Raw genomic sequence first — 17,823 nt, 5'->3', positions numbered from 1 at the left:
ACTAACCAGTCAAATTTCTTTCCCTCTGAACCTCTACATATTTCATGTAAGTCATTAAGAAAATGTTGAGTATCTCTAAGTATAGCAGGGCATTCATTTAACACCACTTTCAACTGTTTATCTATATAAATAGAAATTGGCTCAATAAGCCAGCCTGCGCCCACCACTATCGGTCTGAATTTCGGACGTGTAGGGTTTTTATGAATTTTGGGTAGTAGCCCATGTATTCGAGGTATTAAGGGTTTCTCAACATGAAAAAAAATTAACAGTTCTTTGTTAATAACACCCATTTGCATACTCTCCTGCAGAGTCCGGTTAATACTTTCATACATGTCATAAGCAATATCCGTAGAGACAATTTGATAACTCTGAACATCTGTTAACATCAACAGCATTTCAGTGTTGTAGTACTCAGAGTCTAAAACTACGTACTCGGAGTCTAAAACTACTACTGGTCCTCCTTTGTCTGAAGGATGTATAACTATGTCACTGTTATTACGTAAATCATAAAGTGCTTGCTTTTCATTATCTGATAAATTACTTTCATATTGTGTATTGCTATTATTATTCAACATGTATAGGTCCTTCTCACAACTTTTAATAAACACATCTAAATGTTTGGGTAGCTTAGGTGTCATTGTACTAGGTTTCTTAAAAGTTCTAACATTGATAGAAGTGTCATTGTCAATAAATAAAAGTTTCAGGGCTACATTGCGTACAAAGAGTTGGAGTTCAATTAACAAATCACTTATCTCAATTTTGGAAGAGGGAATGAAAGTCAAACCTTTGGTCAGTAGCGAATGTTCAGCTGCTATTAGTGTGTGGTTCAAAATATTCTACATTAATTCGGTCCTCCTTGAGCCCACATCTACTTTAATGTGCGATTTTGTGTGTTGAACGGCGGGACTTTCCTCTTCTGTGCTACCCCTGCACCTGCAGCCCCCTACACCTCCCCACTTACATATACCAACTCTGAGGTCGCAGATAACATAAAAAAAAAAAATCACACCATGCCATCCTCCACTCGCTCACACACAAATACACATCACACATACACAAACACCAACAAATCCAACACTCACACTTACACCTCCCTACCCTTACCCACACATACAACATAGAAGAACACACACAAACACTCACCTGCAATTTCAGGCACCATAACACTACACGCAACACATCGTTAATGCATAAGCACGGATTTGAGATATTCAAATTTGCTCTAATGCACTTTCAGCATACTGGTTTTCGGCTTCATGGTATCGAATTACTGAAATTCAGGATTTCAGTAATTTGAGATTCTGAAGTGTAACTCTCTCTCTCTCTCTCTATATATATATATATATATATATATATATATATATATATATATATATATATATATATATGGATCTACTTCATATGTCCGACAGTTCAAAATGCCAAATTTCATATGGCCGAGACCATATGATCGACATTTGAAATGTCGGTCGAACATATGAAAAACAAAAGTGAGAAACAGCAAACACTTACCTAAACACTGCTTGCAAGGGGACACACATTTCTGTCCATTGTTGTGCACTGTTAGGCCATGTAAAATTAAACTCAAGCTGATATTGTGCAGACAAAATATGAGGTTTCTAAAAAAACAGAAGAAATGACTATACCAAATAAAAAAATCATATTATTTACAATCTTCTCTATTTTTTTAATACTTAAGTATTTTTAGGTTGATCAAGAATAAAAGTCTATGTCACCACCACAGGAATGACTACATGTTTTGATATTATTATTTGAGAGCTTTTAACCAAGGGCCAGTAAGTTTTTCTTTGTCTTTTTTCCACCATTTTAGTGAAAAGGTTGCTACCACATCTGATGTTATTGTCTCCTACTTTAAGAGGGGGTTAGACCAGACACATCCAATAATTATTTATCTAGATATGAATTGAATTGTACAGATAAAGCTCTTAACTTTCTCTAGCTTGTGGGGAAGTTCAAAAGCAACTTTTGAACTATTTTCCTTTCATAGGAAATTCCTTAATTATAATATTGTTTCAATCTAACAAGTTAGGAAATTTGGCACGTTGTTGCCTTCCATCTTTTCTGATAGTTCATATAGTCTCATATTGTTCTAAATGTCCCTGTTCCTCTATTCCCCCAGTTAACCAACAGCTGTATATATTGTTTTAAGAGAAACTCATTCTGTATGTTCTCCTGTTTTAGACTGCCATCATTGTCTGATAAGGCATTCTGAATGCTCTGTTTTAGACTGCCATCAGTATCTGATAAGGCATTCTGTATGTCCTGTTTCAGACTGTCATTAATGTCTGATAAGGCATTCCATATGTTCTGTTTTAGACTGACATCAGTGTCAGATAAGGCATTCTGTATGATCTGTTTAAGACTGACATCAGTGTCTGATAAGGAATTTTATGCTATAGCAATAGCCCATGGCTGGGTGTGGGTAATGCTGGATTTACCCAAGGTTGGTGTTTGCCCTCATGACCAAAGCAAGCCAGCTGTGGGTAAATCAGCATTACCTCCAATATCTGTGTCTGATAAGGCATTCTGTGTGTTCTGTTTTAGATTGCCATCAGTGTCTGACAAGGCATTCCATACTTTCTGTTTTAGACTGACATTGGTGTCTGATAAGGCATTCGGTATGTTCTGTTTTAGACTGCCATCAGTGTCTGATAAGGCATTCCTTACATTCTGTTTTAGACTGACATCAGTGTCTGATAAGGCATTTGGTATGTTCTGTTTTAGACTGACATCAGTGTCTGATAAGGCATTCGGTATGTTCTGTTTTAGACTGACATCAGTGTCTGGTAAGGCATTCTGTACGTTCTGTTTTAGACTGACTTTGGTGTCTGATAAGGCGTTTCGTATGTTCTGTTTTAGACTGCCATCAGTGTCTGATAAGGCATTCAGTACTTTCTGTTTTAGACTGCCATCAATGTCTGATAGGGCATTCTGTATGCTTTGTTTTAGACTGGCATCGGTGTCTAATAAGGTATTCGGTATGTTCTATTTTAGATTGCCATCAACGTCTGATAAGTCATGCGGTATGTTCTTTTTTAGACTGACATCAGTATCTGATAAGGCATTCTGTATGTTCTTTGTTTGTACTCCTTGTTGTAGCATCGTAGTCATAAGTTGTTTAGTTTGTTTACTACAGTTAAGTACAAAATCTGTTTTAGCCTGGAAATTGAACATTTTTAAGAATAATTCCTATAAAATCACCTGTTACCTTATACTATAAACTTACTATACTGTCACTATACTATAGGATTATACTATACTGTTACTATAAAGTTACCTTTTCTCTTTTGTTGCAGACATTTCATTATAAGATAATCTAAGGGTGATCATTAGTTGAGCTGGTCCGATTGTATTAGTTGTAGAGGCATTTATAAATTAATCCTAAAACCGCAAATTTACAATTCTGTTAAAAATGCCATAAAATATTTTCTTTAAAATAACTTGGCCCCTTCTCACTCAATTATTACGTAAATTTCATTTGTTAGATTTTATAAACAAGCGCAGCCTATGTGAAGTCTACAGCAGCTCTTCAGCCATTTTGGGTTCCTCTCCAGTTTTAAACTTTGTGCTTTAATCAAACTTTCAAACCCTTATGGGTACATAATGTGGCATTCTATAGCAAGATGCTCATTGGTGCTGTTGGCTTTACACAACTACTATACTGTTTCCCAGGTAAAGAGTTCATGATGCATTTCTTCACTCCTCTGTGTCACAGTTTTTTTCTGTAGCATCTAATTCAAAATTGCTTTAACTCCTGACTCTCCGAAATGATGTGTTAGCTTTTCTCTTGTTCTGAGTTTGTACAAAATCATAGTTGATATATTGAAAGATCAGGCTATGGGAGTGATACTTCCATATTCCCCCCAAAGTATGTGGTTAAACCCCTTCAGAAATGACTATTTGCATTTTGTACAACATGTGATTATACTGTGTGAGATCTTAGTGGTGTTTTTATAATTCACTGAGTCTCAACAAATCAAGACTGTATGAACCAGTATGAACTTCTGGTGCATGGAGATACAGCACTCTATAAAGGAAACTATCATTAATGGCCAACATAAAACAGTCTTGTATATTTAAATAACACATGTATAATGCCCTACAGATGTGAGGACACTATTAGTTCAGCATTACGGATATACAGACATAAAATGGGCACTGTCCTGTACTGTCACTGAGTGTATCTCAGATAGACAGTAATGACTTGGGTAAGCTAATCTACAAAGAAACAGAAAAAACACAGTGAATTATCATACATAAATAGTTATTCTGTGATATGAACAATGTTACAGATGATCCACAATTATACATTGCCTCCATGGGAAACAGGTGGAATGGAATAAGAATTGTGTATCACTGTACTCCTGATAGATTACATTGCATAACAGTGGCATGCACACTGTAAATATATTCACCTGTGAGGTTGCCATGTAAGATTTTACTCTAGAAAAATGTAAACTACAGGTGACTTATCCACTGTACGTGGACACCACTGCACATTATCTTATGTTGTGGTCTATGGCTTACTATCATAAGTGCAAGACGTTATAATGCAAGTCCAGACACTTCAAATTTAAAGTGCAATGCAACTTCAATAACAGTGAAATCTGAAAATAAATATTACACTTTTGTAGGGATGGTTGCCCTCTTGCACGCACTGATATGGAGAGCTATGCCTCATATGCCTCGTTACTTTTATACATGTCAACCCTGAAATTACTATTAACACCAACACTCCAGAAACAGTACATTTTATTTCATTTTATTTTTAATTTGTTAACTGGGGTACAGCACTGATCCCATTGGATGTATTTCAGTTTCAACCTGGGTAAAACACAATAGATGCACAAACACAACATCTACACAGTGAATGACCAAAATGCAATACATACATATATCATATACAAAGTGAATTTCACAGTTTGCTTGAGTCTATAAAGGACATGGATAAATTAAATTATATACAGAGTTACTGAAAAAACACAATATTTACATGCATTAAATATAGAGAGACATCAGAGTTCACATGCTGAAAGAATCACAATCAAAAATAGTCAGCTCAAGGTATGCAGACAAAAGAAGGGAATAAAGAGATTAAGTTGTATTTTTCTAGTGTCTTGAAGTGTGCTTTACTTTATGAACAGAAAATAGGGTAAGATGAATGATCTTTAAGAAAAGAAGGGAGATATTCCCACAGGTTGGAACCAAGGACTGAGAAAGCATGTTCTAGGCAGAAAAACCTTGTTTTTTGGGGGGGAGGGGTGGATGGAGGACAGGACAGCAGTGATTAAGATGTCTAAGGTTATGTACTGTTACATCTCTAAATAGTCTGGAAGCTAGTGGAGGGAAGGGTCATTCCTGGCAAGTTGAAATAGTTAAGAGGCAAGTAGAAAGTTAGCACATTGTTTCACAGGTAGCCAGTTAGCTATCTTAGTAACTTTGCAGTGGTGTTCATTGCTTGTGGAAAGAGTGTTGAATCTGCAAATAGCATTTGAAATGGACTAAAATGTTGGGTATATTTATTTTAGAAGCTGCAGCAGTTCATTGCTTGTGGAAAGAGTAATGAATCTGTAAATAGGATTTGAAATGGACTAAATGGTGAATATATTTATTTTAGAAGCTGCAGCAATTAGTGGGAGACAATATTCTAGCTGAGCCAGTATGATACCGTTACCTATGGTATGTACAGAAAGTCTGGATAGAAAAGGGGAGTCCTATTAGCCAGGAATAGTAGAGAGTTGATTTTGTGTGTGTGTGTGTGTGTGTGTGTGTGTGTGTGTGTGTGTGTGTGTGTGTGTGTGTGTGTGTGTGTGTGTGTGTGTGGTCCAGCTGGAGTTGTAAATTTAGGAAGGGGTCCAACCAAACCCTTAGGTATTTGACAGAAGTGACATTTTCAGTAGTGTTAGTAAGGTGATTAATGAGTTTTAGATAGTTTATCTGGAGATAGAAGTGAGCTTTTGCCTAGTGCCAAAAAAGCATTGTTTTTGTTTAAAAGTAGATGTATCAAAAAACAAGAACCAATGACATCTACCATGGACAATATTCTGTAAGAGAGTTAAAGTTTATTTGATAAATAAAACATTTAGAGCTTATGTTTCCCATGGCACACATTGCTGGTTTTAAAACCTCTACACCTTGGTTAAGAGAGAATACTGTGAGATGCTGAAGTCTTGCATTTCATATACATCATCTGTTACACTTTAGATTTTGTTGTTTTGAGGGTTGCATTTACAATCGGCAGACTTTCAATCTGTTTACTATCCACACACACACATTGTGATCATTGACAGAGTGGTGCAGTTGTTATGGTATAAACTCTGAGTACAACTTAGTTGATCTTATCAATGTGCCAGAGCAGTCAGTAACACTCAGCACTTCTGACAAACCTACTACAGGACAAAAAGCATACATAGCGCAATGCATTTCCTTGCTCACTTGAGGAAAGTCAGTATATTCATGGGAATGCAGCTGTGTAGCAGTGCATGCAGCATGCTAGGAGTAGAGGCTTGTGGCATACTCACTAGGTTTCCCCACAAGCCCTGGATTTCTGTGGTTACAAATACTCCTAGTGCTGTGTAGACCCTGACCTATAGTGGTATTGGCAATCTGTCAACAGCATGCTACAGGTGATGTTCAGGAGTAGCTCTACTCACTTTGTTGGGGTCATTCAGTCTAATGTATGTAGACTATGCTGCTTGTCATCACTGTGGTTACCATGTAGGTTAAGCCATGCACAGCAAGAATCACATTCATCTACATACCCAAGCATCAGTATTGCCCTTCACCATACACTTACCCTTTGAAAATGTAATATTTTTTAAGGTATAACACTGTTGCTTTACAATACTGAAGTAGCTGACAAGTATTGGAAACATAAATCACAAAGTATTATAGAGAATTATGAAGTTTGTATCACATGGGATCACCCACGAACAACAGTTCAAAAATAGATGCAAAAAAAAAAAAAAAACAGATACAGTAGTCCATGAAAAGAAGACAAAAGTAACATTGATCATTGAAATTGATATGCCCAGTGATTACAGTGTCTCACATGCAGAGAAACACAAAGTCATAAAATATCAGGATTTGCAGGCAGAAATGATGGCAATGTGTAAGAAGGATAACCAGACAGTTTTAATAGTAGTAGGAGAAACAGGTCTTATAAAACAGAATGTATAGTCATATTAAGGTATGCTACCATATCATACAGCATAATTTACCTTATACATAGTAAAACTAGCATACGCAAAACCACTAACTATAAATCCGCTAGAAACACAAAAAAATTTCTATCCTGAGGTCCTCAATACTTTACTCTGTAACTGTGACTGGACCCCCCCCTAAAAACCCTCCCACGTGACCGTAGCATATTTCAACAAAACATTTCTACAACCCCTAGACACTGTCACTCCATTGCGCAAAATCAAGGTTAGAACCTCTACAAATCCCTGGCTCAGTAGAGAAACCAAACAAATCCTCAAGTCCAGAGATACTACCTGGCTTTACTATCAAAAAAACAAAGAAACACAAAGCCTAAGTACCAAGAACTGCACAACCGTGCAAAAAATGCATTAGGCTGGACAAAAAATCCTACTACATGACATTACAAACTAAATACCAACACAACCTCCCAAAATTTTGGAAAAATGTAAACCAGCTACTAAAATCCACCCAAAAGGCTACCCCAAATCCAACCACCCCTGACACTAAAGTTCCCATCGAAACACAATTCAACTCTCACTTTGTGAACTCCATTCTATCCTTAGTATCACAGGACAGTTCCAACCTCACTACCCCCCCCCAACACAAATAACACTAATACAAGCTTTACCCTCAAAACAGTTTCCACCACTTCTATCAAAAGCATGCTCTCCAAACTAAAAACCTCATCAACAGCAGCCAACCTACTCCCCAGCTATTTCTTGAAACTCACAGCAGATGCTATAGCTATCCCAATCTCCACTCTCATAAACAGATCAATTGTTGAAAACTATGTGCCCAAACTCTGGAAAATATCCTATGTTACACCCATACATAAAGGCAGGACCCCCACTGAAGTTAATAACTACAGACCCATTGCTTTACTCTCCCCCCTGGCCAAAATCCTAGAAAAATGCATCCATACCCAGGTGCTAAAATATCTCCTAGACAGCAGCATCCTGTCACCTACTCAACATGGTTTCAGACCTGCCCATAGTACCACTACAGCCCTCCTCTGCTTCACAGACACAGTAAACCATCTCAAAACCAAAGGCCTGCAGGCGTCAACTCTTTTTCTGGATATGTCCAAAGCATTTGCCATAGTCTCGCACCAAATCCTGCTAAACAAACTAAACCAATATCACCTATCAAATTCCACTCTTACCTGGTTCCAAAGCTACTTAACTGACAGGTACCAAGCTGTGAAATGGGAAAATTCTCTCTCTCACAAATCACAAAGCAGAATGCATCCCGGTCACAATAAAGGACGTCTTCAGAAATTCAGTCATTATGCAATAAACTGTTTTTTGGTTTATTTTTGGCTGCATTTGACTGAATTTCTGAAGACATCCTTTATTGTGACCTGGACCGCATTCTGCTTTGTGATTTGTGAGGAAGTGTTTGGTTACAAGTTTTTCAAAATTCTCTCTCTCCTCAGCTGCCCATAACTATAGGAGTCCCACAGGGTTCTATCTTAGGACCACTACTATTCACAGTCTTCACAAATGACCTCCTTACCTCCACACAGCATGCATCTGTCATTCAGAATGCAGATGATACTACCTTAATCTGTACTGCACAAAACATTCTCACCCTCCTGCAAACAACTCAACTAGCATTCTCGACATTGAAAACTACCTTACCAAAGCCCAACTTATCCTCAATCCAAAGAAAACTCAGCTTATGATTATAACCAGTTCTAACAAAAACACTGATAACAGTCAATTCACTATCTACTCCACAAATGCTACTCCAGTCGCTTCAGTGGCACAGGCTAAGCTATTGGGAATAACCATAGACTCCCACCTAAAATTTGATAGTCATCTCAACTATTAAAAAAGTTCATGCCAAACTGAGATCACTCTACCGTATCAAACCATTTCTTACCAACAACACAAGATCAGCCATCGCTCCCAACTTCTATCCACCCTACTCTATGCATTCATTCTGACTAATCTCAACAAAACTAAACTAATCAAAATGGAAGCCTGCTATAACAGAATTGCCCACTTTGCTGCAAATTCCTCATATAGAACTAATTTACTGTACTGCTTTGAGGCAGCTCCACTGGTTTGAACTGCCCAACCTCCTAGCCTACAATCAGCTCTGCCTCTGTCATTCTATCTATTACCTCCCCAATAAGTGTCCTGCCCTCAAAAACCTAGTACAACATCACTCAGCCAAAAGGCCTCTTAGATCATCAAACAAACTACTACTAGAAGTCAGCAACAGCTACAATAGCTTTGGAGACACACTATATAGTAGTCAGTGGCTAAAAAATGGAACTCTTTCCCCGCTAGCATACAAAACACATTATCCAAAGCCTCCTTTAAAAGCCTCATTAGGCAACATCTCAAGCAAAGTTGGCAGTGCTATGACTGCTCCCCAGGCTAGTGAAAGCGGATAAGGTATACATACTAAACCTTGAGTACTTGATAATAGTTTTCACTCTTACTCACAAACACTGGCTAATGTACAATGTATGTACTGCACCTGTGTACTATGTATGTATTCTACCTATGTTCCAAATTTCAGCTGTACACCACAAATCTATTAATTACCTTTATTTTTAAATTAATATTTTCTTGTTCTTACTTTCCACTGTAACTGTTAATGCGCTGCATGCCACTGTAAAAAATGTCTATTGTAATTTGTTTGTATACTGATCATGTCTAAATATCAAAATGTATCTGTAATTTTTATATGTGGAGCTTTTCTCCCTGGGCCACTGCTGAAAAAGGGCCTTTTCGGCTCAGTCAGACACCCCGGTTAACAAATGTAAAATAAAATAAAAAATATGAATTGCAGAAGCAGTCATTTCTGGGCACATTGTGTGTACTGTGAAGAACACTTCTGGCTAACATCAAAGGCTGAAACAATACTAATTTCATGAACTTTAATCATCTTTTGACTTAGGAATAGGGTTCTTTCCCATCATGGTATTAGAAACCCAAAAGACTTGGAGAAATTAAACCATGAGAAACCATATATTTCTACTTTGCAGTGTTGTAGAATTGCTGTATACAACGTCAAGATGTACTTATTCCTACAAAGTTATCATTTACACTAGATAGGCTTTTAAGGTCGTGAATAACTTGCAGCACTCTGTTTATGGACTCATCTATCACTGGATGTTCTGATCACATACGTAGTTGCATGTAGCACTCTGTTTATGGACACATCAATTACTGGGTGTTCTGATCACATACTTAGTTACATGCAGCACTCTGTTTATAGACACATCGATTACTGGGCATTCTAATCATATTTCCCTCAGAGGTGAAAATCAATCCTTGAAGATCACAATTAATTATTTTGGCCCCAGATCATTAAGGGCTGTCATAGGTTCATGGTTAAACTAATAAAGTTTAGGCCCCTGAGGGCCATCAAAGGAGTATAAGACTAAAACAACAGGCCTATAGTTATGTAATCCAAAACATTCATCCAGTCTTGACTTTTACTGTATTTGCTGTAGTTTCAACAAAAACTAATGGTTTACTATTATGCGTACTCACTCTGTGATCAATTAAATTTAAATTTAAGGTTGATGCTGGTCTCTTGTTATGTAAACCCAGAAAAACTTTTATTAAAATTTCCCTCAGAAGTCTATAATGTGCAAAGACCTAACAGAACAGAACAGATCTATATACTAAATATACTGTGGATCCTTTCAAGTTTTATAATCATGTTGGAATGCCTTGAGAAGCTGGTTCCACTTTCAATATGTGTCCTAACTAAAGGAGCAAACCAAAGTATCATTATCTTGTAGGATCTAGATAGAACAGTAATATCAGCCTTACCATCAACAAAACTATTTTGCATACACATTGGATATATCTGTCAAAGGAAAGAGTCATAAAGGCAGGAATTCACAAAACCGTACATAATAAGATTTATATTATGGCCAATTATTGCATATGGGAAATGCTTATTTATTTTATTAAATGTGACTGGTATTGCTCTTTTTATACTATATGCTTTTGCTTATAACATCAGTTTGCTTATCATTTATGCTAAGTTTCTGAAGGGCAATTTTTGAGTTGTCTGCAAATGTACAACAGATAACTTGTGTATTAACTTGTGTATTTATAGGCACACATACAGGCATATACATCAGAGAAGAACATTGAGTAAATATAGTCCCAAATCATAACCATGAGGGATACCAAGTCATAGCCATTAATTTCATAAGTTCTCAAAATTTTCACCTGAAAGTAAGTTTACCAATCAAAGCCCCACCAGTTAACTATTCATGTACATGGAATATAGTCAATTCTTTTGAAAGACCTGCATAAACTATATTTTTACTATTTATTGACATTTGTTATCCAGGTTGGTCCAGCTGGGCTTGTGGCCCATTTTCAGTGGAGACCCGAGGAGAAAAGCTCCAAAAAACACAAAAACACAAACAGTTTACAGAGAATCAAACATATGAGTCAAAAATATGGTCAAAATCAGTTACACAAGAATGTTTTATATATATATATATATATATATATATATATATATATATATATATATATATATAAACAATTAACTCACAGCCAGATAATCCAAAAAAGAGCTCCTTTATTAACTACTCTAGCGCCTCAGCACACCAGCCTTTACAGAGTATAAAACTTAACAAAAAGAATGGTTACTTAAATAACAGCATCAATTAAGAACATTTTTCCAATTATACAATTATTCACTTAATTAAAAACAATTAAATAAATACCTACCAACTGCATTCCAAGTTAAGATCTCTAGGGACCAAAGTATCATATTTTAATATAAAAATGATTTCTTTATATAGCAATATAGCTTTTATATCAATGTTATCAAATTGCCCACAATGAATCTGATCTAAAACAGTAGCTTGGAGTCCCCCCTCATCCATACAATGGTGAATTTTAGAATGTGCAGCAATCAGACTTTCCATTCTGGCCTTTCTAATATCCCTTAGGTGTCCCTGAAGATGCACTTTAAAAGCCCTGTTGCTTACCCCAATGTAAAACTTATCGCATTGACACCTCAAGGCATATATTATTCCCTCTGACTCACAACTAAAATTACCTGTTACATTATACTTCCTACCATTAATAACACTAAAACTTCACACCACATATTTACAACTACAACATTTATCACAAGATATAGTCTCTACTCTATAAATATATCTATCAGGTGGTTGCACAGAAGATATAAACCTTCCATGAATCAACATAGCCCTGATGTTCCTACTCTCATATAAGCAATACCTGGTGTATATTCTAACATACCACTAAAATATTTATGTTGGGTTAAAAAAAAACAACACAATTTCACTAGGTTTACTACTTCTGGACTAAAGTCATAACAAAAAGATTTTTTGTTTATTCCTATCTCTGTTCATGGGCTAACCCCTTCTATTAGACTCAAAGTTCAATTGCCTGTTACAATGACAACCAATAAATCTAGCCATGCTTTTATTCAAATTTTCTACATCATACCCTCTTTTAATAAACATATCCCTCATACACCATAATTCTTCACAAAATTCAGTATCATTATACATAATGCACCCTCAAAAACTCACTGTGAGGAAGAGCTAACAGAGTATGGGGGGTGACAACTACGTCCATTCAAATAGTGATTACCATCATCAAAGTTTTTATAAATTCTAATATGAATATCATTGTCAACAGCCTCCAATATCACATCTAAAAATGATACTTTCTGCCCTATTTTAGGCCATTAAAACTCAAATTAAATATATTATTACTTAAGTATTGTATAAAATCATTAACAAGATCCCATCCTCCTTGACAAATAAATATAAGATCATCAATACATCTGAAATATTTAATAGCATACTTCCTAAAAAACACAGAAACAAAAATATACTCTAACTCAGACAAACCCATAAACAAATTAGCATACATGGGGGCAAAAGCTTCCCCCCATGGCAGTACCCTGAACTTGCTGGTACAATTCACCATTAAATTAAAAAAACTATTAACTAAACAAAATAAATTAATTCAGTAGCAAAAACTGAAACTGGGCTTTCTCCAAGAAAAAAAGAAAGAGCTTCTAAACCAAAATTATGCTGAATATTTGTATACAAACTAACCATATCAGTGGTTATCCAGTGCATTTCCTCACCCCAAATAATATCAGAAATCTTGTCTAAAACATCAAATGTATCTTTTACATAAGATTTTAATTTCAGAACAAAAGGCAATAAATAACTATGTAAAAACAACCCATCATTTTGTGTAAAATAATTGCATGCTGATATGATCAGGTGGCCAGGAGGATTATACATACCCTTATGTATCTTAGGAAGACAGTAGAAGTAGGACATAGTACTGTAATGAAACTTAAACCTCTTCTCAATGTGTTCCCTAGAAAAATAACCAAGCCTGTACTCCTTATTTAATAATTCTTTGAGCTCAATTCGTGAAAATATATATTTACTTTTCTCTACCACCTTGTAAACATTATCATAATTTAAATGCTGTAAACACATTCTAAAGTATTGATCAACATGCATAACTAAAAGTTTATTGCCCTTGTCTGAAGGTTTGAAAACAAGCTCTCTCTCATCCTACTCAAACTTCTAGACCTTTCCATTTCCCCTTAGTCAAATTAAAATCCACATTTTAAACATTCTTCAAAAACTCATTATATCTCATTTCCACATTATAATGTAACATAGATGAAAACTGCTGCACAGAATCATGACAAAAAGGTGGCATAAAATAGATTTTATTTTTCACGCTATCTGTGTTTAAAATACAATATAAATTAACATCAATTTCAGAATTGCACAAATAAAAGCTATAACCCAACTCATCACTAAAATCAGAGATATTCCCGTTTTCAGTAATATTCCCATTTTCAATATAAGATCTATTCAAAAACAAATTCTTTAAATATATTTTTCTAACAAAACTAAAAATATCACCTTTAATTTAATATAAACACAGCAAAAGAGTTGGCACAAACTTCAGGCCACAATTAAGCAGAGATAACTCCTCATTAGAAAAAACATAGCCCAACAAGTTAACAATATAACTCAGTTCCGTCCCAGTGTCAGAAAGTTCACAATTATTCCAAGGTACACTAGTACCATTTACCTCTTTTTGTATAGTTGTTGTTCTGTCCTTCCCTTAGATTCCTGGCACCTGGATCATTCCCCATTTGGCGTTTTCTCGTGTTAATATATCTCCCTGCACCTGCACACTGGTCACAAAATGTTCACTGTAGATTCACTGGATTTTGAACTGCAGGTAGCGGTGGATATTCTACATCATCATTCTCCCATTCAATGGAAGCACTGGTCTCTCCCGGGGAAGCAAAGGACATGCAATGTTGCCTCTCAGTCCCATCCTGGTTCTTGAAACTCACATGGTGTTGATGCTTATTCCGACTGGTTACTCTGATAAAGGCATTTGTTGTCATACTCACACAAGAGTCTCTGCAGCTTAACCTTCTTTTTTTCAATAATACTCTCTTCAAATTGCTTCAAGCGATCTTTGATGCCATTCAAGAATGTGTTTAAACAAACAATTCCAGACAGCAAATTAACAGCTGTACACACAGATGTAATCTCTTCCTTAAGTTTCTGTTGTTTATTCATATCCCGTTATGTTAGGATATTAATCCATTCAGTAGAGCAATGATGGGCAGCAGCTACCCACAGCACCTGGAATCTTTTGTCCTCCTCGCTGGAGATATCAAAAGGGGTAGAGGGATGTTTAACTGCCCTCAAACCCCTCAGAGTAGCATCAAGCTTCAGATATCATTGAAGACTTTGTATATTAAGGAAAACCAATGTCTCCTTATTGCATCTCCAAGGAAACTGTTGATACAGAATGCTGTCCCTCTGACATAAAGAGATTACTCCCTCTTTTCCTTCCCTCCTCTTCTATTTACTCAAACAGTTTTACTTGCATTTGTACACCACCATTTGGAACTTCTCCATTCTCCCTAGAGCTCAAACACTCACTAGTAGGAGCAACGAAATTGTCCATAGATCTCTGGCTAGCATCCATACTAGACTCCCAGAAAATTCTGGGCAGATGGTAATTAGGATGACTGGCCATATAAACCCAAAACAATAACCACAAAAAGAGAACAGTCCATACACAATGGACTTACAGCCAGATAATCCAAAAAAGAGCTCCTTTATTAAATCCGCTAGTGCCTTGGCACACCAGCCTTTACAGAGTATAAAACTTATCTAAAAGAACAGTCACTTAAATAATCACATCAATTAAGAATATTTTTTTCCAATTATACAATGATTCACTTACTTAAATGTGATTAAATAAATACCTTCCAACTGCATTCCAAGTTAAGACCTCTAGAGACCAAAGTATCATATTTTAATATAAAAATTCTTTCTTTATATAGCAATCTAGCTTTTATGGACTGTTCCCATTTTGTGGTCATTGTTTTGGGAAACTACATGTATACCCGAGTCCATGCCAAAAACATTTATGACTAAAGAACAGAATAAGACAAGATGGCCTGTAGTAAAAACATGTTGTCTTACATCTTATTTTCTATTAGATTTTCTGGGAGAAGTCTCTGTTATATATTTTCAGATCTTACTAAAAGTATGCATCAATCTAATTGGACAATAGCAATATCGGTCAAATTACCCCCACCCCCCACTCAATCCTGGGATAACTATAAGAAGCTACAACACTTCTAGAACATAACTAGCTCTTAAGTCTTGAAACAACTTTACTAAGATAAAACATCATGTTTTGACAGTTTCATCAAGAGGAGTCCCGACTGTTTAACCAGGGCCAATAGAAGTATGAATTTATTCTGAGTGATTTTCCAGGACAAACTCCTTTGTAATAAGATGACATAAATGCACACAGTATAGTTTAACATGGACACATCAGGCTATAAAGTTTGATTTAGGTACAAAGAGAACATGATTATGTTTGCTGATATTATGAAATAAATTATCACTTCATATAAGAGACAGTAAGAACTTGCACTCTTTTAAGATACAGCTAAATTTGTGAGCTGGTGAAGAAAGTGTTTGATCCACAAATCTTGAAGTCAGCATTACTAGATATAATGCTGGTATACAAATTATAAACTTAGGAACTTATGTGATCTTCATTAATATAATTACTAGCCTTGTATAATTTACAAAAAAATAAGGCTATAATGAAGGTAAGATTATGATATGTTTATAATTACCATCTTCTTTATTAATGATTGTCTCCTCTGGTGTTTTCATTGTAATAGTTCTTGTCAAAAAATCAGAATCAGGAGCCTCAGAATTCTGATGTGTTTGTTTATTTGCATCTGGTGATGGAGTTGTTGATTTATGTTCCTTGTCCTCTGATGGATTTCTTACTAGTTTCTGTGTAGTAGAGTTAATTTGTTGTGGTGGAGTAGACTGTTTTGTTGTTTTTGCTGTAATATTGCAAAATAGATTAATAGTCTTATTACAAACATCCTTATACTTCAAGGCAAAATAAAATATGTCAAGTGGATTTGGGCAGTAAAAGCTGGCAAATAATCAAGTCCACATTCTGCAAGTTACCAGAAAAGAGGTCTTATACTCACCTACAAATTATTCCACATGTATCTTGGCTTCCATTTTCTGTATTATTGAAACTTTGCTATGTCTAAAGATGCCTAGAATCAAGTGTGTTTATCATTGTTCTTCTAAGAAAGTAATCTTTTTTTTTTTTGTGAAACATATTTTTACTGTAATTTCCCTAAAAAGATAACACCACTAAGAATCTCCTATTAAAGTATAGAATTGGTCTCAGTACACTGAGGTAGGGGCTTAATCCCAGTTGAGATTTTATTTTCATTTAATGTTTACAACAGATATGGAACAATTACATTAAATTAATATTACTAGCATTCTAGAAAGCAAGTGTTCTCGTTGAAGGACAATTGGGGTACTGAACATTATTCCCCGCCTGCATGTCAAAGCATTGCTGAACACTTTTCTGCTTTTCTGGACATGTTCTTTTGAGTTTCAGCAAGGTCATAACTTATGATTGTTTGCATCAGAGGCTGTGTTCTGCATCACTAAGTACTAGTTTGTTAATTTACAGTCTTTAATACTATATGTGGATATCTGGTAAAAAACAATTTCTACACAATCTGCTGCTGCAGCTATGTGTCAGATATAAATTCAGATATGTTTACTGGGGCCCAACTACCCAAGTATCTTGGCAGTAGCCAGCAGAGTGAATATTGTCCTTCAGCATATACTTCGTTTACATTGTTATAGAATTGCTATATACTATGTTCCAGATGCATCCAGACCCACAAAGTTATCATTTCCGCTCAGCAGGTTTTTTAGATCACAAACAATATATAGCACTCTGTTTTATGCACACTAGTCAATAGGTGATCATGTACTCAGTTTATTTCTATTTCATGATGTACAACTACATCGTACAGATGTATGCTGATTGTTACCATCTTATAGTAGACATAAGACATTAACAACTCTTACCTCAGATTATTAAGGTCTGTAATAAGTTCAAGCATTTACTAACAAACTCTATACCCTAAAGGCCAACTAACAGTTTAAAACTGAAACAGCAGACCTATATCAATATCATTTGAAGTGCTCATCTAACCTTA

General features: G+C 35.7%; 1 protein-coding gene across 1 annotated transcript in view; it reads right to left on the bottom strand.

The window, feature by feature from the left end:
• Positions 1–17,823, bottom strand: part of LOC122806079 (flocculation protein FLO11-like) — a 244,101-nt gene that overhangs the window by 79,323 nt on the left and 146,955 nt on the right. Inside the window, exon 4 of the mRNA XM_044076318.1 lies at positions 16,411–16,629. Coding sequence (XP_043932253.1) covers positions 16,411–16,629 — 219 coding nt within the window. The remainder of the gene's footprint in view (positions 1–16,410; positions 16,630–17,823) is intronic.

Source organism: Protopterus annectens, chromosome 7.part0, assembly GCF_019279795.1.
Source record: "Protopterus annectens isolate FY-2018-M chromosome 7.part0, PAN1.0, whole genome shotgun sequence".
Lineage (NCBI taxonomy): Eukaryota > Metazoa > Chordata > Ceratodontiformes > Protopteridae > Protopterus > Protopterus annectens.
The sequence above is the reverse complement of the archived record's forward strand: the minus strand, read 5'-3'. Positions and strand labels throughout refer to the sequence as shown.